The 27,897-nt window shown below is 30.6% G+C and overlaps 1 protein-coding gene across 2 annotated transcripts in view; it reads left to right on the top strand.

Moving 5' to 3' along the window:
* Positions 1–27,897, top strand: part of LOC121127800 (uncharacterized) — a 134,781-nt gene that overhangs the window by 35,000 nt on the left and 71,884 nt on the right. For both annotated transcript variants that reach the window (XM_040723318.2, XM_071892931.1), the window contains one exon: positions 5,984–6,139. In XM_040723318.2, the coding sequence (XP_040579252.1) occupies positions 5,984–6,139 (156 nt within the window). The remainder of the gene's footprint in view (positions 1–5,983; positions 6,140–27,897) is intronic.

Here is a 27,897-nt window from a genome sequence, read left to right on the forward strand (position 1 = left end):
AATGCCAACTGATATTTGGCATTTCTCCATATTTCTTTTTGGAGGAAGGCTTGCACGATAAAATAAAAAAAGAACGTGTGGATTTTAATACGTGAACGTTATATATTTCAGTCATTTGTGAAATAATATACACGACCAGAGATATTTACTCATATACAAGGTAGTTCTTTTAAACATTCACAATTTTCTCTGATCTCATCTCATCCCCCTACAAACTGATACGACAACATTCCCCGTCTTCCTTTAATCAGGAACAAAAACGTTGAGCACTTTTGTATATTTTGACTTCGCAAGTTGAATATTAAAACAGACAAAGCGTTTTTGGCTAAAGTGGTAGGGTCCACACCTTAATTCGTCCAAAAGTTAAGGAAAGTGTAAAGGAGGATGTTGAGGACCCACTAACGATGATTTCCTGAAAGTCTTGTGGTCAAAATCGTCCAAATTCCTTCTTTGATGAGAAAAATAAACTAAAAATTTAGAATAATCACGGCCATCGAATAATGCAATCCCTGATGTGGAAAATTATGTCTTGTTCTTCTCAGTTGAAAAAAATTTACGTCCCTAGAATCATATAGGGCAAGATTTTGTCGTTGTGAGCAGCAAAGGTCACGTTATGACGCTTTTCATCTTCAAGCAGACTCTGAAGCTCAAAACCTAAGTCTTCTGCAGGTTAAACCTTTCCTCTGGATATGCAGCATTATGAAAGACCAACCTTTGATTAAGTAGCAGCCAGTAAAATTAGAGTCGATTTTCTTGATTCTGAGAATGTGATGTATGTCCGACCGAGTTCTGGCCAATTAAACTCTTTAGACTATTTTGGACTATGGCAAGGTTGAACGGGTTTGCAATGAAGTTCCCCCAGCACTACAAGATCCCTGAGTGCTATAACAAGGATGGCATTCCGGACTTTACCCATTAGGAGGGTCGAGAAGGCAGTGGAACGTTTCCGGGGACGTTATGAGTGTGTCATACGAGGCAGTGGCAATTTTATTGAGTGAATGTCAAAATTATCTTTAAATAATGATTTTAGTAGAAAAAAAATCTAAGCTCTGTGAATAAAGAAATACATTCACAACAGCGTTTAACTTTTTTTCTCAGCATGCGAACGTTTAGATGAACCACACTTTACATTCAGGTGCAAACTAAAAAATATATGCTATTCACAAGGTGGTGTGACAGTATTAGTTTGAAGGCGAAAAAATGAATTCTTATTCTAAAATAAACATAGCAGCTTACGTTGAGGGTTTCAACAAGATTTATTTTGTTTTACTAATAGTAATAAAAAATTTCATAAAAAATTCTATTAAACAATAGTTCTTTTATGCAAAATTTGGGAATCAAATTAGTACCCATAGTTTTTATTATGGTTGCGTGTATTATATAAAATATTAGTTAAAATATTATAACTTTGTAGCTTCCGTTGCACGGCTCAGTCATCATATTAGGAAAAAAAATGAATCTAAGATTTCAAAAGGATTATAAAGCAAATCAGTTTACTAAATTAGTTAACCCTTTATTAAAAATGGATAAATATACGAATTAATTCTAACCAAAGCATTATCAAGATATAAAAAGAATTGCATATACTCAGATTTAATTTTTCAGTAGCATTCTGAAAAGGTAGGGCAATAAAACGTTAATTAATAAAAAATAAGAATAAATTTCGTGTTGTATAATATTTAATAAAGAAAAGCCAATGTAGAATGGTCATGTTAAAAAAAGAAACCAAAAATCAACATGGTAAGCCTGACAATTTGAATAATGTTTTGTAGGAGTGAAATAATAATGGTCAATTACGTTTAATTAGATGAGCTACAATCAGCTGTGACAAGAGAGAAAGGATAAAAGGACATATACAACAACCTTTGCAAGAGTGACTCCTATGCCGATCCCCAATTTTACTCTTAGGCCAACAAGGACTTGCATTTATAACTATGTAACAAATCTTCGGGGCTACGCTCCATCTTTTATGAGCATACACGAATGTTCAATCAGGTTTTGAATATAAGTGTATCTATTTATATGTTCACTAGTCAGGAATTGAATATAAAGGACATCTCCTAAGGCGAAAAAACAATACCCTGTTCTTCATAACTGCTAATTTAATTTTCTAGCCATCTCAATACAAATATAAATTTGAATTTACAAATAATAAATAATAGTAACACTCCGAGAGTTATATTATTCTTCCGGAAGATGGCGCCACTACATACTGTTTTGTAGACAAAGCTCATGCTTCATTACAAAAGGTGTAAATATAAAATTTTCAGATAATTTCTCATGTCAAACATAGTAGTTCAAATTGATTGTTTACTAGGGGATTTTTCCTCTAGTAGAACTAAAGGAAGTTGATTTAAAACGTACTATATATATTGTATTTTGTACATATGTTATTTAACCTTCTTTTTGTTTTTTGTTAGGGGTTAAAATGCTGTAAATATGTAGAATAGAGTAAGGTGTACATATTAGAAACAAAACACAAAGTAATTGAATGTTATCCGTTTGTCTATATACCTATATATTTATTTATTTATTACTAAATACGAACGAACGAACAAGGCTCTATACTTAAAAGCGGTAGTAGCTATTAGAATAATAAGGAAATAGGATTTTATTTTTCCACCTCTATCGCAAGTGATAATTATGTACCTATGTACACAAGTACATACATACAAACAACATAGAAGTTGACGTATTAAGAGGTAAAAAAAACTGTTTTCATTGTGAGAGTAAATCAACGTTTGATTGTTCATCTTATGTAATATATATATAATTGTTTTCATTTCTTGCCATAATGTGACATTTTGTCTAAATGAATAGATGTGCTTATGTTGACATCAAGGCTTCCTTTCGTGGGGAGGAGAAGGAATATACAAAATGACTTATTGCAGAAAGACATCATATTTTTGAAGACACAGTACAGAGGTGGGCAGAAGTATTTAATCAAGTTTTGTTTTACCTGTAAATTATCTTATTTTTTTTCAAATGACTGTTGTGTTTTCTTGTGAGCTAAAGCATTAATAAACAATATTTTTTGAGGCAGTTTTGCCCTAAATCTTCTAATGAAAGTACAAAGGCAGCAACCCCAATTGATTCACGCTTTGTACTCAGCCGGCAACGCTGCAAGGCATATCATCTGTCTCACAAATACAACGGAAAGATAGTTTACAATGTTGTAAAACTCCTGCAATGTAGTAGGAGTATAAACCATGATTTGTGAAGTACCTACAAGGCCAAAAAGGCACACCCTAAATAGGTAACCCGCACATTCTCCGCCTTCTTTTTTCGTCTGGACTCTGTGATTCGATTTAATGACGGTCATATCGAGTAGAAAGTGTCTATAAGGGTGGGCCTGCTAATTGTTATATTTAAAAAAATCATTGATCAATAATAAAGTATTTAAAGTTATAGAGCTTTAATGTTTTGTGTAAATACTTCTACCCACCTCTGAGCTTTTTAGGTAAGAACTGGATTCTGTGCAAAATTTTGCATTGACATACGAGATGTTATTTTTATCGATAAAATCTGGTTGAGAATTGATGACGGGACCCAAGATTCACATTAAGTATAATTTTTTAATGTTATTGTTTATGGCGTAAATTGCTTTGAATCCAGGAAAGGATTGACTTCGCATGTAAAGGTATTACCATGCAAAAATATGTATACAGTTCAATGGATTAAGAAAATGAATGAATTTGTATCATTACTTTTACATTAGCAAGTAAAAATATCTTCAATCTACATGTTGTCACTATGTGAATATATAGAGATAGGAATCAAAGGGGAACTTTTACTTTTAATTAACCAATATTATCTATAAAAAATATATCTACAAGGCAAAAAAGTTTCCATTGCAAAGAATACTTATCACACTTAATAGTATTTTCCACAATCCACCGTGTAAAATTGCGTAACGATATAACAACGATGATAAACATTTAACACCAACATAATTTTATTTATAAGAAAAATACTTATTTGTATTCAACGACTGTCTCTATTTTCAACGAGATCTCATTATTGCCATTTAATTTTCTAGTCCTACGATTAAAGATCCTAAAATAAAAGCGTCTCTAGGCCAAATTATTTATTCAAAAGTTGAGTACAACTGTAAAAAATATACCACCCTTTAATTATGATGAAATAAACAAATCTGAAGCCCAACATAAAACAAGGGCGACAATAAGGATATAACCCGTTATGAGTGCAGACTTTTGAGATCCGTCAGCCGAACTATTTATTCGATTACGAAAAAGTTCTGTTGTTATTAAAATTTGGGTTTCGTCATCTCACTAACTCTAAAATCAAATAGCAAAATCCATGGCACAAATGATTCCACGATCATCAAAGTTTTTCAAGCTTGATAGGGATCTCCTGATCATCACCTCTACCCGTGGTGTATTGAATAATAATTCGTTCTTGCAGAATCAATAATGATATTTAAATTGTAAAAATAGGAAAATAGTCGTTACAGATGTCTTATAACTTATAATTAATAGAAGTGATCTCAATGTTTGTCTTCATAATATATTGGATCTCCTTATGGGCATTTAATATTTTTGTAAGAACACTTGCCAAAAGGCTAATGTTATATGCTTTGATGTTCTTTTGACATATTTAAAAAAAAAATTAGTATCAATTAAATTGTCATTTCATTTTTCCTTTTTTGAGCATTTGCTCAAGGATAAAACGATATTAAAATGCTTATATACATTTATTAACATTTATGTATATAGGAATAAAATACCTGAGGTTTTGCACAGAATTTGCTGATATTACATAAAGATAAATATTGTGATAATTTATTGGCTGTTTCTTCCTTGTGATAGTATTTTTGCAAAATACATACAAATATATGTTTGTAGCTCTCTTTATGATTCCACAATTTATCAACCATAAAACTCTAACTAAAGAAATGAAATTCAATACTAGAGGACCCAAAGAATTAAATATGTATATTATATATGTATCCTGATACTACATTTCACCTTTGAACTATGCAAACCTCAAACAAACCTTAGAATTGCTAAAAAATTTCTAGCAGATCCCTTTTTCTTTGCAAACAACTTATGAAAGTTACATACATAATTATGTAAATTACAAAAATAAGAAGAGTATGTGGAAAAGGACTGAAAAAAATTCATCATCTTTCCTTGTAAGAATAATTCATATTGACCTTGAACTGCATCCATTCTTGGAATAACCAAGAAAGGCATAAAATATTTAATAAATTGGGCCTCTCCTGAGTCAATTATAACAGTGCAATTATCTATCACACATGATATTCGCATTATATATTCATATATGTATATATTTAGCTATTACCTATATAAATATGTATGTCTCAGTAATCCATTGGGCAAAGGTGTGCCGCACGAAGCTACGTGTCTCCTCTTGCAAATACATACATACTTCTTATCTTGGAATACAAAGTCATCTCCATTTCATTTAAGAAAGTAAAAATAATCATACTATTTAAATTACAGACCTGCAAAAAATATCGTCTCTATGAAGCATGTATACGCAAAGTTTCCTTTAGGCGTCTTCAAGGTTTTTAAATGGTCGACTCATGGTTCGACACATCCACCTTTTTTCGTATTATTTATGAATATACATACCTACATTATAAGAACCTATATGGCCTATACCCTTCCTTGAATGCACTTTTTATCTCTCACTGTCTAGCTAGTAGAATCATTGTGCCTGCGTATGAATAAACAGCAAATGTAGACTGACAACATTTCCGTCTATCTCGATATATCCAAGACAAAAAAAGCAAACAAGCAGGTTTTGCTCTTTTTGACAGTTGTTTAAGCCTATGTATGTATGTAATTAACAAACAATTGATAAATGTTACATAGAAAGTAATGACAAAGATACTATCATTTTTTTTATTTGTTCAATCGTGTTTTTAATATTACTTATATATAAGGAAATGAAATAGTTATTATAATTATTTATTTATCCATTTATTTATTTACAGATATGATTTAGAAGAGGCCCAAACTGCACTAGAGACTACAAAACAGGAATTAAGCGAGACAAATGACGATTTAGCACATACAAAGCGTACTCTTAATCGAACTGACTCTACACTCAAAGAGACGGAGAAACGCTTAAGTCAACTGAGCCAAAATAGGTAAGGATATATTGTCTAGGTACTTGTATAATTCTGTGGAGGTGTGTGTTTGTTTGTGACCCTCCTTAGTTTCAATTAACATAAGCCAGAGGTGGGTAAATTTTTCAGTGACATTGTCACAAAAAAAGTTACTTTTAAAAGAGCCCATTTTGCAAGATATATTTTAAAAACTTTTATTAAATAAGTAAAAAATCCAAGCATAATATTTATTAGAAAATACAAATAGTTTTTTTACTAGAGTAAGCCCGAATAATCATCAACTCCTATTTACATAGTTTTTGTCAACTGTTGATTTTCGAATTTCCTTGCCCCTTATTACCATTCTGAACGTTGATAGTTTGAATATGAAGTAGCTTTTTTTTAAGCTTCTGTGTACAACATGGCACCCTGAAGTACTTGAAGTAGACGTCTGTGTTGACTTCCTTGTTGGCCTTGAAGAAGCTGGAAGGCATCTTGCTGCTGTCGGATACCACGACGCTGAGGACTATGACTTGAGTGAATTTTTGGTCTAGAAGCGATCATTTCTCCATAAAAAGATTTCGATGTCTTTTATCTTCAGATGGTTAAAATTTCCAAAAAGAAAAAAAAAATTAAAGACGACAAATGGGGAAAATTTTTAAGTCAAATACTAAGATTTACTTTTATTTATTAACCTTTCGTGAGTCAACGGGGATTTTTTTAAACACAAATATACATAAAACTGTTTCAAATCTGTTTAAATATATTTGATCGTCAGAACTTTTTGGTATGATCCTGAGACATATTTCGGGAATTAATGTAACTTTTTGTTGTCGTAAAAATGTTTTTTCTTGGAATTGTTCGTAAATTTTGCAATTTTTAATAAAATTGGGTTAAATCGTTAATATATGCAATATTCCACTCCACTTCATCAAAATAAATAACTACACTTTTGGTACTTAAATTTGTTAAAACATAAAATGTTAGTAATTATCAATGCTTTAACAATAATAATGATAGATTTAATCTTGTTATTAATATTAATTAAAATTCATATATTTTTTAACTTTAGTGTCTACTTATTTTTAAATAATATCACGTATTTTAAATGTTATTAAGGGACTTTTTTCCTTTGGATTCTAGCAAATGAAATATCAATAAGAAATGTGTCAGTGGTATCTAACGGAGGAAAAAGGAGTTTTTTTAGTTCTCTTTTCATTTTTTATCCGTGCTTCAAGTCTACTGTCAATAATACCGCATACCATATTTGAGTCCAATCCGTTTCTTTGTGAACATTTATCATGGAATGATCCTAATTTATATTTAAACTATTTCAATGTATGGCATAGTTTTTGTATCCCTTTCATAAGCCTAAAAAATTTATCCACTTACGACTTACATATATCGAATTATTTCTATATATATTTGTATATGCAAATCCTTGTTACTAGACTACACTATAGTATCATGCATGCAATAAACCTCTATAATTGAATGAGCATTTTGCAAATGCCTTTGTGGTTTGTACGTGATCTCAAAGTACGTAATCCATACTTATTATTCCAAAAGGCATCTAGGTGAATTAAAAACACTTTCATAAACAAAATATTTATACATAGCCGTAACTTCAATTAATGCTTGGGTTGGTAATCTCCCTTCATAGCTCATTATGAGGAAAAAAAATTAATTGTAATGAACTACACGCTCTGCACTTTAAATAATTAGTATGTTATGATATGTTTTTGAGTATTTTATTATATAAAAACATGAACTTTTAGCATTAAAACATATACTTAAATATGTTTTGTACAAGTTGCGATTTTATACGAATTGCAATTTCTTCGTTTATGAATACTATGTTATATTAATTATAACATCAACCATTTTCATACAACAAATATTATTGGTTCGTAATGTATTTTTGCGTATTATACATGATTGTGAACATTTGAACTTTACCATAATGCCCCACAGGTTATTTGGCAATTAATTTTCGATAAAAGTGTCAAATATTACTGGTCCATCACACAAAAGTTCATTTGTCCAAAATTTAGTGCAATAAAAACTTGGTGGGACACTGGAAATGGGAAATGTAGCCTACTTCATCCACTAAACTTTCGCCTTTCGACAATGCTGTATAGGGCGATGTTGAGAGGAAGGTTCGTACAACACCTTACAAAAATTTACAAAGCTACTGTTCAGGATTTTGTGATTTCATCGTGAAAGGCGTTCTGGAGCTGTGTAGGGGCAATGTTTGTTGCAGAAAGGGTGTGGAAATTTTGAAAAATACGTTTTGTATCTACAAGGGAATCTCTTGCAAAAAGAGTTATTCCCCTAACTTTTATGCCTTATGAGAATCAGTGTGTCAAAGTTTTATTACGATAGATGTTTCTATTTATGTTTCCCATACAGTACATGGTTAATGAGTAATATACCGTGTGGTACTAATTCTATAATTAATGGAGGTTGAGTGATAGAAATTAATTAATTCCTATTTTGATATATTGAAGCATAATAAAACTATTTATAAAACCAAACTAACATAACTCTCTAGCATTCGTACAAGTCCAGAAATGGCACTGGAACGTGATCGACGAATTTCCATTCGATCAATCCAAGCAGTAGGGCGTCTCCAAGGCCACCGCCTACCCCGTCAGCAAGTACAGAAACGTTGGAAAGGAAGAAAGGCTCTGTCAGAAAGGTCAAACGGGACCCGGAGGAGTTAAAGAAAACAGCCCAAGTCAATCTCCTCGAGTTCATGTGAGCCAATGTAAGAGATCTCTGGGTTTCACGCCATACTGTCCAGAGAGCTATAAAAAGTGGGTGGGAAGATCCTTGTGAGGGCGGAGATGCCACTTTTGATACAAAAAATGAAAGAAATCCATCTCTTCCGTTTCAATACCCTCTTGAATTAGTCTTTTGAGCTCTTTTTTGACATTTTTGTCCCCCCTCTGCAGCCCTGATACTAGACTGACCCTTACTATATTTTTATTACCTTCATGGTTTTAATTGAATTGATATAAACGCTTAATTTTTAATTTGATGTTGGTTGACCTCTACCAATATGAAGGCTGACTAAATTTTATTTTAACATTTAATGCCTTTTAAGAAGTCAATAAATATACCTGTACGGTACGAATTTATAGATGCTGTAAATGGCTATTCTTTGTTTTTGTACGTAAAGGTCTCTCCTAACTAATTTTGAAAGAAATAATAACTTATATGATCAATTCATGATATTCAATATAAAAATTCAAGCATAATAGCAGCCTGGAAAAAAGGGGCGTATTTAACAAATGTACATATTTACTTTGTGGTGAGGCATAAACTTTTTTATTAGCAACATCTTAAGTGCACAATATAATAATGTATGGGTCTTTCCATAACAAATATTTACGAGGATATTGACTCTTATTTAGTATTATTGCTCAATTGCGAAAAGGAAACTTTGGATCTGTGACGCAACCAATCTCTGAGTTTAAAAGCCTTAAAGATGAACAAATTAGTATTTGATGAATGCTTGACTAGCAATTTATCGTAAATTAATGCAATAATAGGCAATCATAGCTAAACCAAAATTATTTTATCTTAATTTTATTCTTTTTTATGAAAAAAAAAAAAAAGAAAAATAAACCATGACATTAGTTTTTGACATTTAACTTTTCAAGCTATTTGGTACAAATACGAAAAATTTGTAAATCTTTTTTTTTTAAAGAAGTTGTAGAGTAATAAAGTTATGGACTTAGGAGTTATGGTGCGATTTATAAAAATAAATAACTGCATTTATATAGTAAAATAAGAAAATAAGGATTTATCGACCATGCCCTTTTATAGGAATATATAATAAATCTACAAGAATCACTAAAGTAAGTTAAGATTTTTATAAATCGCACGATTGATCAAAACTCCAGGAATTTTTCACTCTACACTTAAAAAAAACAATTAAAAACTGTTTTATCTTTAGATGGTTAAAATTTAAACAAAATAAAATATTAGGTGACTGCTTGATATCTTTTCAATGATGTATTCTTTCCTGTCCGTGTTATGGTTCACGAGATATATGTGGTCAAAAATGCTATTTTCTTCATCTTTAAGACCTTATAACTCAGAGTTGGATTCAGTTACAGATGCAAAAAAAAAAAAATGTGTTGCTATATTGTCGTTACTTCCAAATACCAAATTTGAGTCAAATATAATTTCCTTGTGAAAATATATCAAGGAATGATCCATATATTTAAAATCTGAGAGGTCAACTACCTTATATGGGTTATATTTACATGGAAAATTACAGCAATAAAATTTTATACAGTAATCTATTTCCTTTCAAAATAATAGATACCTGAATATATGGGTTAGATGAAATTTACTTATCACTGCACTGGTTTTTTGAGCATAGAATGTGCTACATTTTTTATTCTTGATTTGTATTATGTATGTACTTAGTAGGTGATACAATGTTTTATGATTCCTGGTCTCTATAGATTAAAATCCTTTTGTCTGTTTTATTGAAATTTTGATTATCTACACCGTAGTACACCTTTAATTAGGAGAATCCCTATGTACCTGACAATCAGCACTTTTGTGAGTGATTTTCTACTTTCATTAGTTATTAGTGTCCTGAATATTGATTCATTCGACTTTCAGATTAATAAATTAAAATAATAACACAATAGTTAAATGTAAGGTTGATAATTGGGAAAATCAAACTTACGGCCAATATTGGGGCAATATTTTTAATATTAATCAATAAGGTTTTCAGTATATTATGTTCAAAAAATACTCTTTAAAAAAAATAATTATATTAAAGTTGAAATTCTTGTTAGTATTTTGAAAAAAAATGAAATCTGTTGACCTTAGACAGAGTTATATCCTACTGAAGTTCGGTTTCTTGAAAGGGGATAAACTTTGAGAGACTCCCAAACGCCTCTTGTGCTCCTATAGGTCTCAAATTTAAAAATATTATTTTTTAAGAAAATAAACACCATGATCAAAAATTATTTAAAATCGGTGATGATAATACTTTGAGGAAGTTTACAGTGTGCAATCACAGACTGATTGAACAACGGCCAAATGATTTTGAGATTTTTATTATCAATGAAATAAAATTGTTCATTTATGCTGAACATATTTCATTTTCATAATATAAAAAATCCTTAGCTTACGAGCATAATTCATATAAGAGACTTACTCGCGTAATACAAAATACTTGTAAAATATATTGAGAACTTTCGTCTAAAAAACAAACAATGTTGGGGATTCTTAGATATTTAAACCTAGAAAAAATTCCATATAAAAATAATTATTTGTAAATTTGGCATTTAATTAGTTCATAATATAAGCTTCCTAACATTTTCATGTAATTGATTAAGTTAAATGTTGAATCCATATACATAGAAAATTCAATTGAGATATAGTTTTCAATGATCTATTCTACTGTGCAAATGATATACATTTACAAAAAATAATTCCTAAAAAAGCACTTACATTAATTATCCAACATATGAAAATTTAATTATAACTTTACCGTTTCATTTAAAACACATAGGTATATTAATTCTGAATCATTCACAAATGTATGGATAAGAGTTGTTTAAATTTGATGAATAGTATTTTTTATTTTCTATAACATATTATAATTTTCCGCTACCTCAAATTGTAAAAATTGATTTCTTGGAATCTCACTGAGGAACTGTCCATGTTAGTCAAAAACTATAAAATCTACCGACAAAGTTGACATATACTCTTAACCACAGAAAGAGTATAAGAGACTTAAAATCACTTGTATATCCAAATAACTTCCTACATTTTAACTTTGCTTAAATTTCAATTATATAACTATTGAACTTTACGACACTCAAATTTTCAAACAAGAGGATTGTTGTTCATATAGAAAATACTTCTCTACATTTTCTTTTGTTATTTAAGTTAAATTTGTATTCATAAAATTCGTTCGTTAATAAAGGAATACATTTGAAAATCAAAATATTTAAATCAATACTCTAAGCACACTATTTGATCAAATAATTCTAATACAATTCTGTGTTATGCTCTGCATTAATATATAAATTATCACAATTTGCTTGAATTAGAGAGTAGTGCTTTATTTGGTTGGAATAACTATTTAATTAAGATTTTTCTTATAGTATAAAAATGATAATATTAGTAATAGAGTTGTAACAAATAGTTAAGATAATTTCTTCTTGGAAGTACTTTTATAAAATACCTTTATTTTTAGGAAAACCATAAATTATAATGGAAAATAATTGTCTTGAATTATATCTTTATTTCTTCTAAGTACGTTTATACTATAGCAGTTAACTACATATTTAGTTGATTAGTATACCAAATATAATATCGTTAAGATACCAACAACATTTTAGTGTCATTAAAAAACTTGCTTCAATCTTGAGGTCCATTAAATTATGATGCATGAGCGTTGTTTACTTATATGAGTTTTGAAAACAAAGCGACAGAGAGTGGCACCGTCCTATGGTAAAATAATACAACTCCCTAAATGATAATATTATTTCATAACTAACATAAGTCTATGTTAATCACATAGAGGACGCAATCAATATTCTTCTCGGCATGTCCCATTTTTTAAACAACCAGCAACGAGGGCTGTCACACCACCTTGCAGATAATACCAGGTGCCGCGAAAAAATCTTTATTTTTTGTTTTGCTATTTAAATAAAGGTTTTTGTGAATATAATAAAATTGTCTAGGTCAAACACGAAAAAAAAAACAAAAAAAAACTAAATCTTCCTTACTGTCTTAGTAGCCAAGGAAATGTCATCTGAACGTGACTAACAATGGGTGTCAATGATTAGGGTAACCAAGACATCAATTTAGTTATTTTTACTTTATTTACATACCCTATTACAGCTTATTGCTGATATACATGTTGATAAAGTTCTAGATTGAAAGTGTAAAGATTTTTTCCCGCATCCAGTATGTAATTTTTTATTTTGATCAGGCTCTATTACAAATAGACCCGTTTTTATACTTGGTACCCCAAAAAACGGATGTCCTGCGAGTAATTACTCGTCAGCAGGCAAAATTAAAAAAATATAAAAGTTGTAGTCAAAAAAATTCCTTTTTTAAAGGATTTTTTTGCATTAATGTTTATCCCTTTGGCAATCCAAACAGTGCTTAGATGGCGTCCATCTTTGACGCACGCTCAAACAATACTGAGTTCAACAATCACAAAATTGTGTACATTTTTTTATTACGAAATCTTATCTTTCTAATACTATCCAGTGTAAATTGATGAGCCTTACAAAATGCGAGATTCGCATTACAAAAGCCATCTAGTGGAAAAATAATTTATTTATATTACAACACCTATTATATTCAGATTTTTATTTTTGACCTATTTACTCATATTTTTTACATATATCTCCCCCAATTGACGTTTAATTTCGAGTCTTTCCCTTTTTCTTATCCTACAAATGATGATTGAGCAAAGAAAGTTATTCATAGTTTTTTTGTCGTCCTCATCAGTCTTTAGAATTCAGTAAGTAATTTTTACGATTACGTCTCATATAATTATATATTGCTTGTTTACCACGACTTTGCTCATCAGCAAGGCCTCCCAAAGGCAGTTTCATAAAAAGGACGTCATATATTGGTGACAACATAGTTACCTTTAATTATCATTGTGTTTCAAATAAGGTTTCCCACCAGTACCTTACAGGGTCAACCATTATTATTTACCCATTTTAGCACACATAGTATTGAAGTGAGTTAGAAAATAAGTTTATTAACTTTTAATTGAACCCTTAAGAACATTTTTTAGTCAGTTCATAGAGGCTGGTGCTCTTGTGGTGTCTCCTGCAGGCTTGGACTCCACGTGTGATCAGAAAGAATAGTCCTAGGGGGTGAGGTCTGGGCTCTGAGGGCATGTTGGCCTGAAGCCATTCTTGGGTTTTCTTTTATGTGTGCATGTGCTCCGTCTTATTGGAACAAGGGATTCGATCAAAGAAGGTACTTTGGCGTCTAGAATTTTGGCGTACTCCTCAACCTTAAGCTTATATCCTAAAGGGAACCACACGGAATTCAAGGCCTTACCTTTGGAAGCAACCGGACCTAACATCATCACTGAAGTAGGGTGCTTGGTGGTAGAGACATATCGTTGCTGCTCTGCTAGGTACCCAAATGTCACTACTCTATCATTCTGCCTGTTGAAGATAGGGTACATAGTAAAGGTCTTCTCATCAGAAAAGATCACTTGAGTCCACATAATCTCTGTTTCTTCTTACGTTTTTTAGAGCCCTTGACAACTCTGATGGGGACTTGTTCGTTTTTATGGCCATGCCAGCAATTGAGGAACTCAGCTTTTTCTCGAAGGCCGACTTCAGGCGGTTGACGGGGACAGAAGGTTTTCTGCCTACTCCTGGAAAGTGTCTAGGTCCTACCCAACATGGAGACATTGTATATCGTCTTACTCGAAGCCCCAGTCTGTTCCCAGATAGCCTTCTGGGACAATCCTGCGCAGAGGAGCCCTGTGATCTCAATCCTCTTCTTGTACTGTATGCTCATGATGGCGACTAGAACATTGTTTTTCTTAGGAATCGAAAGCTAATTATGAGCTCTACAACATTGCTATTGGGGAAATTCTAAAAAAAAAATATCTTAACCTCTCAATATTTTTCAAAAAATAAATGAGTAAATAATAAAAGTTGGCCCGGTAGCTGTATTAACAAGTTGCTTTAGGTTATTCATATATACATCTTATGACTACATAAGTGTAGTAAAAATAAATCCATTATTTTTCCAAACAATGGCTTTAGTAATGTGTATCTGGCATTCTATGAGTGCCATTGGTTTACGCAAAATTGCGTTAGAAAGATAAGATTTCGTACTAAATAACTTATCAGGGAGCTTAAAAAGCCATAATAAGGCCTGGCTTTTTCTTAGAAAAGGATATTTGAAAAAGAAACTCTAGTTTTATTTTCCATTGTAAAAAATTCATTCGATAATGATTGCTGAAAAAAATTATAAAGAAAGATCACTCAAAAATATTTAATTTGTGGGAAAAAAAACGTGCCCACATTTTATTTTCTTTAAAAAAAGTTATTTAGTAATCGAGTCTGTGTAAAAAAAAAGAAGAGCCCTGCCTAATCGTAAATGATATGCATGAACTCAATCAGCCAATCACAATATTTTAATATTGTCTTGAATTAAACAAAAAGCACTTATGAAACACTCTTTTGAACGTTTAGGCACTATTGAATTACGATATCATTTGATAGCATGAATGACCATATGTACTGATCCCCCTCCATATCAATATAATTGTAATTGTATTGAGAGATAAAGGTGAATGTAAATTCATAATAAGAAGTTAGAGTGTATCATTGTTTTGATTTAGATACACGTGTCGGCTCATATTTTTTTAAAACAACTATAAAGATCATATAATGATTATATATATGTATTTGCAACAACCCCAAGATAGCATTCCAATCGCTGTTATTTTACAACATTAACAGCGTCTTTTATTTTTTCTGCTGTCTTGATTTAAAATAAGTTTTTTTTTTTTTTTTCATGTTATTATAATAATAAATCAGTAAATTAACTAAAATAGTTAAAAAGATAACTATCTTGACACCGGCGAAAAGAAGATTGCACACTCGTTGCCTTTTTAATTGTTGCTCTGAATTTTTTACACTTAGAGACATGGGATAAAAGCAAAACTTTTTGTATTTTATTTCAACTGTTGTGTGGTACCATAATGACAGATTGGGATTTTTTTAATCTTTGTTTTGAACCTAACCCTTTTAAAAGCTTGCAAACTACCCACCTATCCTTTGATCCTAAAGTTTGAGTTTTTGACCTTGTTTGTATTTGTGTAAATCTCATGATGTTTCTACAATTGAATGCAAAACAAAGGGAAAATAGAGGAGGATATGGATCATGCAATTATTCACCTGATAAGATTAATTAAATAATTGGTTTTCTTTCTCATGAAATGAAGAAAAAAAGTTTATTTCTTTATTTTGAGTTTTGATTGTTTAATCAAACCAAATAAAATAAGAAACGTTAATAAAGGTGTGTACATATGTAGATTAACAGAAGCGTCCTCAGTGAGTGGGCTGGAGGGGTTGCAGCCCCCCCCCCAAAAAAAAAACGTAAGGAATTTTTGCATTTTTAATAGAACTTTTTTTGGTCAGGATGAAAAAATTTAATCCGAAAATAGGGGTAAAACTTCTTTTTTGTTTGAAAAATTTGGGCAAATTATTTAGCAGAGCAAAAAATTTAATAATTGAGATGTAATTGTTGAAATTGATTTCCATAAAAATTTAACATTTTGTAAGCAACTATGGATTTTTTGAAATTTTTTTCAAAAAATTTAATATTTTACCTTACATTTTTGTTTTTTTCCCCAACAAATTTAATTCTTCAAATTTTTTTCCAAAAAAATTTAATTTTTGATAAATTTCTATAGATTTTTGAATTTAAAAAAAAGATTAATAATATGAAATTTTTCTCAAAAAAATTAATATTTAACAGTTAATTGAGTACGCCACTGATTAATTAGAGTTTTGGGGTTAATAAAAGAAACATTCACGAAAATACATTTTTTGGCTCACAGTTCATGACTAAAAAACCTTGAAAACGTCAGATTATATATTCTCATATGAAAAAAATTATTTTTGAATTGTAAGAAAATATTGACTCAAAAATAGAACAGTCTAATATACATAAGAGTTATAGAAATAATTAATAATATTTTTACAAAAATATGAAAGTATTAAATTATTAATGAGGATGTGAAAATTTTCAAAATCTTCGTAGCACGCATTTAAAAAATAAGTATAAGTTGATAACTTCCATGATATTAGTATTCTAATTAATTTTCTCTCCCTATTTTGAATGTTCAAACGTATTAGCAAGCAAGGATCAATGGAGCATTATAGCTCTTATAGTTGTCTCTGTCAGTTCAAAGTTCTCAAAATATATTTTTCTTTTTATTCAACTCACTCTATCTTGACTTATATTGTCAACAACTGATAAGATTGAAGCAGGTGATCGTCTAGAAGCTTCCAGAAAAGGCCAATATAAAGGGTGTTGTATTCCATCAATACAACACCAGACCATACACGACGCCCCAGAAGCTCCAAGAGCTTAGATGGGAGGTTCCATCGGACCCGCTGTATTGTCTATAACTGGCACCACTCGATTATCAACTTTTCAAGTATTTTCAAAATTTCCTTGATGATACAAATTTGGCCTCAAGAGAAGCTTTTGAAAATGAGAAGATCAAGTTTTTTATCAATAGGGACGAAGATTTCTTCAATTGCGGAATTATGAAACTGTCTTCAAAATAGACAAAAGTTATCCAACCAAAATATGTAAAGGATGCGGGGATCAAATTGTCGCCAAAATATTTTTCTACAAAAAACAACACAAGGCATACATTTTTTAACTTTTTTATTGAAAATTAAAACTGTGACGAGCATATAGGTATAGAGTAGCCATTCGTTCGATATAATCACCGTTGGCATCAATAACGGCCTCAATACGGCCTGTGAATCGGCCACAGGCTCTTCTGACCATCTCATTGTCCATGGTGCCGAATACCTCCTTGAAGGAGTACATCAGGCTGGCCTTGGTACTATGGGGATGTCTGTTGGTATGTCTCTCGACATAGTTCTAGACAAAATAGTCCAAAGGATTAAGGTCGGGAGAGTTAGGAGGCCACAAATCCTTGGTTACGACGTCATAACAGTTCTCGGTTAACCACTGCATGGAGATTTTGGACACATGGCAGGTTGTTGAGTCCTGTTGCCACACCCAGGGCCTGTATCCGGCCTTTATGGACCTGGTAGGGTCATCCTCAAACCATCTTCTTTACCTTGTCGATAAAGTCGGTGTCCCTGACCTTCCTGTCGGCGCCCTCCTCCTTGAGTGCCCTCTTTATGGTGGCATCAACATCCCAGGTGTCCTTTAGCTTCTTACGGATACGCTGAAAAGTCCGTAAATTCACTCCTAAGGTTGAAGCAATCGTTGAATTGGAGATTTCACCTCCATTATTAACCAATGCCACGACTACGGCGGACCTCGAAAGCTCCTCGTTCCACTTATAGCTCTTTATCTCCTCATATGATGAGGGCATGATGCTAACTGAACTATGTATCGTCAGCTGACGAGAATAGCTTTCCTATTTAGTAACCGGTTGTTTATTTGATAATGTCGTCTTCAAGTTATCAAGGTTTAAAGTAGGCGACAATTTGATCCCCGCTCCCTGTATATCTGATCTAAATTGGATATGTTAATTTTATTATGAAAATAAAGCGAAAAAACGCTAAGAACATTTTACTTCACCTATTATCTATATACGCCGAGGGATCAACGAGAAACTAAATTCCTGTCCTTTGGAAAACGGAATAGAAGTATATAATATACTTCGTTTATTTATAAAAAAGAATCCATTATGAAATAGCCACGAGATATCAGGTGAGACGAGGGAATTGACAGCTCACACAAAAATACATAGTGTATTTTTGTGTTAAGGAGATAAAGCGTTGATAATAGAATACATTATATAACTGTGTAAAAATATCGTATTATATTCCATTATAATGGAAACAGGTGTATTTTTTTGCTAGATATGTGCATTGTGCAATGCTCTTAACTCATATCTGATATATCCCATTCCGCTTAATAAACGATCGACATTTTTAGGAACAACTCGAAGGACCTAATAAACATTAGGACCAGTCCTACGTCTAGAATGAACGGAATAAATCAGGACTGACACAATACAACTTGTATGTGTTAGCTTGTACCTATAACGTTTCTTTCCTAGAATCTCGGCACAACTTTCCCCCCAGGATTTTACAGTTCAAGCAAAATTGCTCTATAAAAAATTTGCCGGTTATGTAATAATAACTACTAAATAGAATATTACTTCAATATATAAGCATGAATTTAGTAATTTAATACAGATTCACTATTACATTTGCTTTTGTGGTGAATTTAAAATATCAAGTACTTCTTTATACAAGCTTCTGATGATGGGTACTAGTTTATCAAACGGATCAGTCGAGAAAATCTCATTTTCATGGGGTGCTGCTCATCTTGTTTTATGGTATGGAACATCAGTGTATGAGTCGAACACTAACATAGATATAATTCATCAAAACCTAGCAAAGAAACATTTTTTTTCAACAATACAGAGGATCTAAGCTGCCAAGAAAGTACGGCTATAAATAAATCTATAAAATACCCTGATTCAGTATTTGTGAAGGATAAATTTTGTTTTCCACTTTTTAGGACTGCTAAGAACCACATTCATCCAACACCATGGCATTTGAAAATGCTATAATCGAGAGATTTTAAGAGTAATGTTACTCTGTCATGTGAAAATTTTATACAAATTTTATATCTCCCGAAATCTTGGGATAAAAAAATAGAGATATCCTTACTATATATATTTATGACAACACAAAATATACTGCGTAGTTTAAAATCTCGGCTGGCCTTATTTTTTATAATGATCCATGTAAAAACTGTGGAAATACTTTTATTTCCTCCATTCATGCTTTTGTAGATTGTTCCACTGTTCGAATTCTAAAAGTATTTATTTCCATAAATGTAAAGGGACTAGATGACCAAGAATCAAAAGCACTGTTTTTTTTTGTTTGTTTTTTTGGCTTTCAAAACGAAAGGGATCTGCAGGAAAGACGAAGATATTGAAATTAGCGTGATTAAATTCCAATGCGTTTATTGTCTTATAGCTGCTGAAGAGATAAGAGCTGTTATCATCTCAGCTATTTCAAGTTATACTGCCTTTTCTTTGATTTTTCCTGACATCTCTGGATGGAAATATGGAGGTGATGTTAGTAGGTTTTACCCCTCGATGTCTGCAAAATATTTAGACTCTTTAAAGTGGATTGTAAGATCTTTCAAAGCTTTTAAAAAGAAATAGTCTTACTATGGAGACTGTTTGTACTTTTAATTGTGGATTGCTTCCTACATTATTCTTATTTGATCCTATATTGGTTTTAGTTATATGCTTGTATGTGTGTTCTAAATTCTGTTTGATGAAGGATTTTATTTAGTTGTTTTTGATAAGTAATATGTGTATAGTGTTTAAGTAGGTTTTTTTTTTTTTTTTAGAAAAGGATAATTATAAAATAAAATGTTTATTTATGTGACCTTTTTACGTGATCCCACTTCCTTCATTTATTTCTTATGTAATTTGTGCATATAAAATGAAAACTTCTATTTAAAAAAAAGAAAAAAAAAAATATCCTTCTCTGTACTATTGAGCGCAATTTGAATATAACTATAGAACGTATATTTTATATTATACAGAAATGAATTTTGATCGATTGCCACAAAATATGTATCATTTACCCATCTATGATTTTGTTATACTATCCTCACGTTATGCAATATCATTTTTACTTCATCAAATACATTAATAAAATACAGTAGTATTTATTAAATATACACTATTTTTCAATTTTAAGAATTAGAAAAACAGATTTAAGTTAATTGAATTTGAACGTTTAAAATTTGATTCTTAATAAAACATGAGGATTTTTTTTTTTCAAATTGCAATCAAAAGTGTATTGGAAAATAATTCCTTTGAGTAACTATTAACAAAGAAACGATTTTTTAATCTATTTTAGCGCTTTCTAAATAAGGACAAAAGCAAATGAAGTACTGGATCCTTTTGAAACTAATTAATCCTCTTATTTATTGAAGTAGGTTTCATGTTTACGTGTACGGTAGAATACACATTGAAGATTCACTTAAAATATAGTGTGTAACAATTTGTGCTACAATGCAAATGAGGCACGTTGCCCAAAAATGATGCCCAACGAAGCACTTACTACAAAACAGCAAATGAATATTTTATTATAACTTTACTGTTTGATGTTGGAAACATATTAGTTTAAGATTTTTGACGATCACGTATCAGTTCTTATTTATTCGGTGTAGTTCAGTCTTAGCACCGGCCCTATCTGTTCTTGAGACTGACCGTCCATGGGGCTTATTCTTACAATATGTATTAACAACATTGCACATATCTTACAAACCAATATTTATTTTTTCATGATAAAACAATATAATACGAACATATCATTTTTTACATAGTTATAAAATTTATTCTATTATATATAGCGTAGTTGTTTTCCCGAGATCTCACTCAAGGATAATTTCCACGGGAATGATACACCCTGGTGTTTACCTTCTTAAACACTAAGTTCTGTATTTATACATTTAATAAGTGATATCATCGTGTATTTGATGCAAACACAGACCCCTAATTTATTCTTTATTCAATTCCAAAAGTCAGATTCTTCAATCTTAATTAGAACTATGTCATCTATATCAATTTTAAAGATTTTTTTCTCTCTACACTAAAAATAAAGATAAATTTACAAGATGTTTGATTAAATCAAATCTCAAGTAATGTGAGTCCTACATCATTCTATAACATTGATTGCAAGTAACAAGATAAATCATTTAATTATTGTTTGACGGTATCATATTGAGCTTTAATAGTAAGTCATATGCATGGAATGAGTTACAAAGCTACTTGCTGTTATAATTTATTTCAATTACTTGATACTTATGGAATCATCTATTACATCTATTGATTTGTCACCTCTTTTTTCCACTTACCTTGACTGATTGGATAAATAAATTGTTTATGATGTCATGTTTGTTTTCCGATTTTTTCCAAGATTGTCGCAATGACGTCATATGTAGTTTAATATGTTGGATTTGTGTACAACTCGTAAATTGGAGTGAGGAAGTAAATCAAGCCATAGAGTGATACCCAAAAATCGGTTTATGATTTGAAAACGATTCTAAAAAAAATCAAAACCTAATATGTGTGTCATACGTTCTATACTAATTATGGAGTATATCCACTATTACAATTAGTGGATGATTGGAGAGGCATAAGAGCAGCTATTTATGTATCTAGTTATGTAAATTATTTGCATTTTTTTAGCTGAACTTTTTCCTAAGAATCTTAACTATACTTAAGTATCTTTATATGATTTGTGATTCTTTATTTATCTCCGATAGGGGCCTTTTTCAAATAAAATCTATCAATCTCTAATTTTTTCATTTGTTGACGAGGACTATTTGTAATTTTAAGTAAAACTTTTCAAGGGATTGATTTCCTTCCATATATATAGATATGAGTTCTAATAAAAATATCTATTATTTTCTCATTCCGAATTCAATTCTCATTCGATTGTCAAATTTATTTTTATTTTAAGAGAGTTTGTTTTGAGAGGTTAGACGTCTTGTAATGCGCGCTTTACAATTTTCTTCCATTAAAACAAATGAAAAGAAAAATATCAATGGGGGGGATTTTTTATTCTTCAAAATTTGGTATCCTGTAAAAAATAACTATTTGAGAAGAATAAATAAATTTCCTCCTATATTGAATGATTCTTTCCATTTTTTCAATTCTAGAAAATAATGGGGCACCTCAAAGGATGTTTAACCTTTTTTATCTGTCAAAAAGAAAAAAATAATGAACTGGGCAGATATTGTCAACATATGTTGTGGACACGTCACGTAACATAATATACATATAAAAACTGACAATTTATTTCAAAAATTAGAAAATAATGGTATTTAGTTTATCAGAGTAAATTATGTATATTTAAAAGACTTCCATCTCATCAATTATTCATTCCCTTTTTGAATTCTCAAACATTAATTCATGAGGAGTAGATTAAATTTATTCCATGAGTACATTCTCTCTCTCACTTTAAAATCTCTTATAATACCCTCATGAACTTATGACTTGAATTTGTCTTTCCTCAATTTCTTCTTCTCTTATTATTTTAATGTACTATGTACAATATTTGACCCATTTTTTTAGTAGAGGGGGAGGAAAAAGAGCTGTTTTTTTATTTTAGACTGTTTTTCTCCACTACTACTACGATGATGATTATGATGATGAAGGAGATGAATGATGACTTTTAACAAGGGTAATAAAAAATATAAATTACCTCAAGAACATGAAGGGGAATTTTTAACTACTTACATAAATAGAGTATAATGAAGTTAGTTTCAATGAGAAGGAACAAAAATGCTACTGATTAATTATAGCTACGCTTACACTTAATCTAGGTTAGAAAATTATTATTTTAAAATAAATATGATTCACATGTACCTTTTTTTTGTCCACTCCAAGCCTCGACTTTTAAAAAGATTTAAAGTAAACGAAGCGAGATTGGACGCGAAATTATGTTTGCAGTGTGAATGATTGCATGCCCAGCTCTAAACTATAAACTAAGTGGTCCAAGGAAGAACATAGGATCAATAATTCTCTTAAATAATGATCAACATAAATGTTGATATTCCAGACGAGCCTGTGGTTGCCAAACAAAGGGGTATAAATGTTTAAATAAATAGATTATCATCAAGTGTCAATCACTCTTAAATCTTGTCAGTCAATACTTATAATAAGGATGGCTTTTTTGTAAGGAAAAATACTACTTTTTAAAATGAGAAAAGGTAAAACAGTTGTGTGCTATTTTTCTTTTTTATTCATTATTCGTCCTGGTTTTAAATACTGCGCCTAATCTAAGCATTCTTGCCTATCTTTGATGCGTTGTCCGTAGGCATAGGGCTGTAGTCTCCCCAATGCCATCAATTTTTGTCTTGAAGAAAGAAAATCTTACTTTGCAAGACAAAATAGTAGATAAATTGTTTTGAAATGATTTCTTTCCTAACAAAAAAAGATAAAATTCCGGGGCGTATAATTCTTTTTCAATATACATATATAATCCTACGGACACCCCTGTTTGGATTGAAATTGTTTTCAAAATTCATATTATCATAAATATTTATGACTATAATTATAATATATGCCCTTGACTAATGCTATTTTAAATAGCATATCTCTTCTTTATAGCAGTTATTCATATTCTCCCCCTTAGATAATATAAGAGGCATATGATAGTAACAGGGGCCTTAATTCCTCAATACCATCAATCTCGCTCCCACTTTCCCCTCCTGCTCATTTTTTTTGTACAAAATTCCCAACCTTAGTTATAATAATGATAGCGTAGAGGGAGGATCTATATAGAAAAACTACTCAACTGACGGCCTCTGTACTAAATCTGGACTTCTCGAGCGTTTTAGTTGGCCTGGTTGTTTTATTTTCATCATTCCAAGTACTGAATGTTTATTTCAGGATCCATGCACACACAAAAACATCTTTCCCTGATATTGACTCATAATAGTTGAGTAGCCCTGACATAAAATCACGGGTTCAGAGTTGAAAAGAGAAAAATTATTTAAACAAATTTGGTTTTAGTAAAAGAAAAATACGAATGTTGTTGTCGAATTTGAAATAAGTTGTACAGAGATAAAGTTTATTTTCACTTTTTCCCTTTTAATAATGAAATAACTATGAAATTTGTTTCAAATTACAAAATATTTCGTTAAAAAGACAACTCAATTTTTTTAATGGGTATTAAAAATTTGGCACAGTGCAGGTAAACCTATACATTATAATGAATTATATTATTGATTTCCTAGGTTTATTACAAATAATTGCATATCCATACTATATTTATTTATCTATCACACTACCTATCCCCTTCAATATTTTATTGAATCATAGTTAACATATTATTTTTGATATTTTGAAGAGGGTAATTTTCTTTACACGCGAGGAATCCCATTTTTTTAACAACTCCAAAGATAATCCAGTAAGATCCATTTACGTTATTCAAGTCTTTGGATACAATAAGATTGGCATTAATACTATTTTAAATAGTAATATATAAGACAACAAACATTCAAAATACAATTTATAATCATTTCCTCCATGATCATTGCCATCATTTATGAGGTAAATGAGCAAGAAGGAATCATCAAGAACTCAAAATCCACAAATCTTTTTCGTCTTCACATTTTAATGAACGCATGACTGTGATTGGAGCAACATTAATATTTTATGATTGTATAACTATGTGACTATGTCAATTGACATCATGCTCTTAATTAGAGCATAACTTTTAAGTACCTACTTAAATACATATGTAGAATTTACATACTTATATTCATAATATTTCCGTTCCTCCTTAACATTTATATAATTAAAAAAGAAAGAAAAAAAAGTAACAACATCTGAACTACAAATATCAAATTTCTCTCTAAAGAATTTTCAGAAAGAGATTTTTACAATCTTAATTCTTTTGCTAAAAATATCTCCCCTCTCCCTCTTTTCTGCAAAATATTTATTTTACTCCATTTATCCATGAACGTATGTAGGTATTCTTAAATTACCCACATTTCTTAGCGTATATACAAGGGTAGATCATTTCCCGGGAAATATTTAAAATTGTGGGATCCCGTAGGTAATTAATAAATACAATGAAATTGAAGAATTTCTTTTTATATTTTAAAAATAAATAGCAAATTTTAAGCTAGCTTTATCTAGTTTTGTTTTGGACATTATTTATTCGGTCCAGTCCAATCTTAGGACTGGCGCCCTAGTACAGACAGGACTATCAGTACTAAAAGTGATTACAAAAAGAATAAATAAATTTGAATGACGTCATCAAGGACCAACTATATCAGTTTTAGGGCTGATATGCAGGACTGAACTGAACGGGACTGCAGTCTTCCGTCCTAAAGAAGGACCGAAACAACACTAGCCTTATCCATAAATTCCCAACTCAGTTTTTATGATATTGGCTAGTGATGTGTCGTTCTTTATTTAGGACTGAAAACTGCAGTCCGGGTCAGCTCAGTCCTACATATCAGTCCTAAAACGGATAAAGTTTTGTCTTTGATGACGTCAATAAACTTTTATTTTTATTTTTTAAATCAGTTTTAGTACTTACAGTCTGAAGGATCAACAATCTTAATGCCCGGTCCTAAGATTGGAATGGAACAATTAAAAAAAGGACTGACACACAGATAATAACCCCTACGAATGATTGGGCTTGTTCTTTTAGAGCCTCCAGGTTTCACTTTTTTTTATTCTGTAACCGTATCCAACCCAAAAAGAAAACTAAATGGCTGGTGGTGTAAGACATAAGTTTTGGTGGAGCTGGAGATTGTATGATTGTAAACCCCTGAGACATTCCGGGAAAACGAGATCCTGGGATACTCGGAGAGAAACACTAATATGTACAATGTACATATTACTATATGGATTATTAACATTGATGGATATCATCCACCTGACACATTATGAAATACACATGATTTGTGATGATGTGATTGGCTTATTGTAACATGTGTACTAATATGTATGGAAAAAACAACAAACAATTTCAGAAACAACAGATGGAAGTCTCTTTCTCTCCCTTAAACATTCATCAATCCCCCCCAAAAAAAAAAAAAAAAAAAAAATAGGACAAAGATTGATATTTCAATGCATCTTAATGGAGTGAGGTCGTCATTGTTATATATATTATATATGGACTTGTATAAATTAGTCTAATGGATTATTTTGATGAGGACATTGGTTTCTTAGAGGATTCCCTTTTCTTACTATTTGTATTTCTTGAGCCTTTCATTTCAATAAAACAAAAATTTCAGGGATGTATTGTTCTTATCTTAAAATAGACATCTCACATGCGTAAATAGTTTTTGAACCATAGGGTAAATACTCAATTACTGTTACCTTTCAAAACTATCATAATACAGTCAACCTAAAAATATATTAATTTATCTTCATGAATAAAGTAAACTTATGAAGAAGTAAAATACACTCAAGTACTTTGCAATGATTAGGGATTATTATTTCGAGGACAGATCTGTTTAGACTAAATATAGGAACTTTCTATAAGGACTTTAATTTTGGTTGATAGTACAATGGTACTTTATGATAAGTAACAGTAATTGAGTAATTATTTTATATCTGAAAGATATTAAATAAGGCCAATTATCTTGGATCCATCTCAAATCTTTTTGGAAATCCATTGGGTTTTAATTTGTCAATTATTGTTGTAGTTGGGTAATTTTTCAAAAGCAATTTCATCGAATAATATTTTAAATATCTGGAAATTAAAGATCAGCATATGTCAATCATGGTTCCTAAGTCTTGTTCAATCATTCCTTTCTTTCACACTTTAGGAATGCATATAATTATCTTATTTTGTACGATAATTATGTATATAGGATAAACTGCTTAAGAAGTATTTATATGGTTCATTCAAGATTCGGTTAATTAAAGATTTTACATCATTAACAGAATAAATGGGTTATGTATGTTTAATTGGAGAATAATGAAGGTTAATTATCGTATTTTACATAGTTAATGAATGAGTCTGATTGAAAAAAAAATATGATTCATAATCAAAGTTTTTTTGTTTTTTTTTGCCGAAATTACTTTCAAAAAATTATAGCATATAACTTAGGTCTTGAAACGGTCCTCGGCTAGAACAAACATTTATTGTTAATATTTAATCAGTAAAACACCAAAAGAACCTTGGAATCTTTCAGCCAGAATAGGTTTTCAAAAGATAAAATCGGTATAAAGATGAAAATTAAAGGGATTAAAATTTATTGAAAAACTCTATAGCATTCAAAATATAAATTATTTATTAAGTTATTTTGAATACAGTTCCTACAAAATACGTTTAATCATTCAAAAATCAAGTCAAATGAAGGATCATATTTGGAAGCTAATATTTTTTGCATATTATTTTTTTTAATTGCTTTATATTATAGCTAAAATTAAAGAATAAACCTTAAATTACAATCTCAAAAGCTTTGCTGCCAAAAAAAGGTCGACATTGATTGATTTTTTCAGATTAATTTTTAATTTTTCTATGGAATATTTAATT

The sequence above is a fragment of the Lepeophtheirus salmonis genome, chromosome 13 (assembly GCF_016086655.4).
Source record: "Lepeophtheirus salmonis chromosome 13, UVic_Lsal_1.4, whole genome shotgun sequence".
NCBI classification, from domain to species: Eukaryota; Metazoa; Arthropoda; class Copepoda; order Siphonostomatoida; family Caligidae; genus Lepeophtheirus; species Lepeophtheirus salmonis.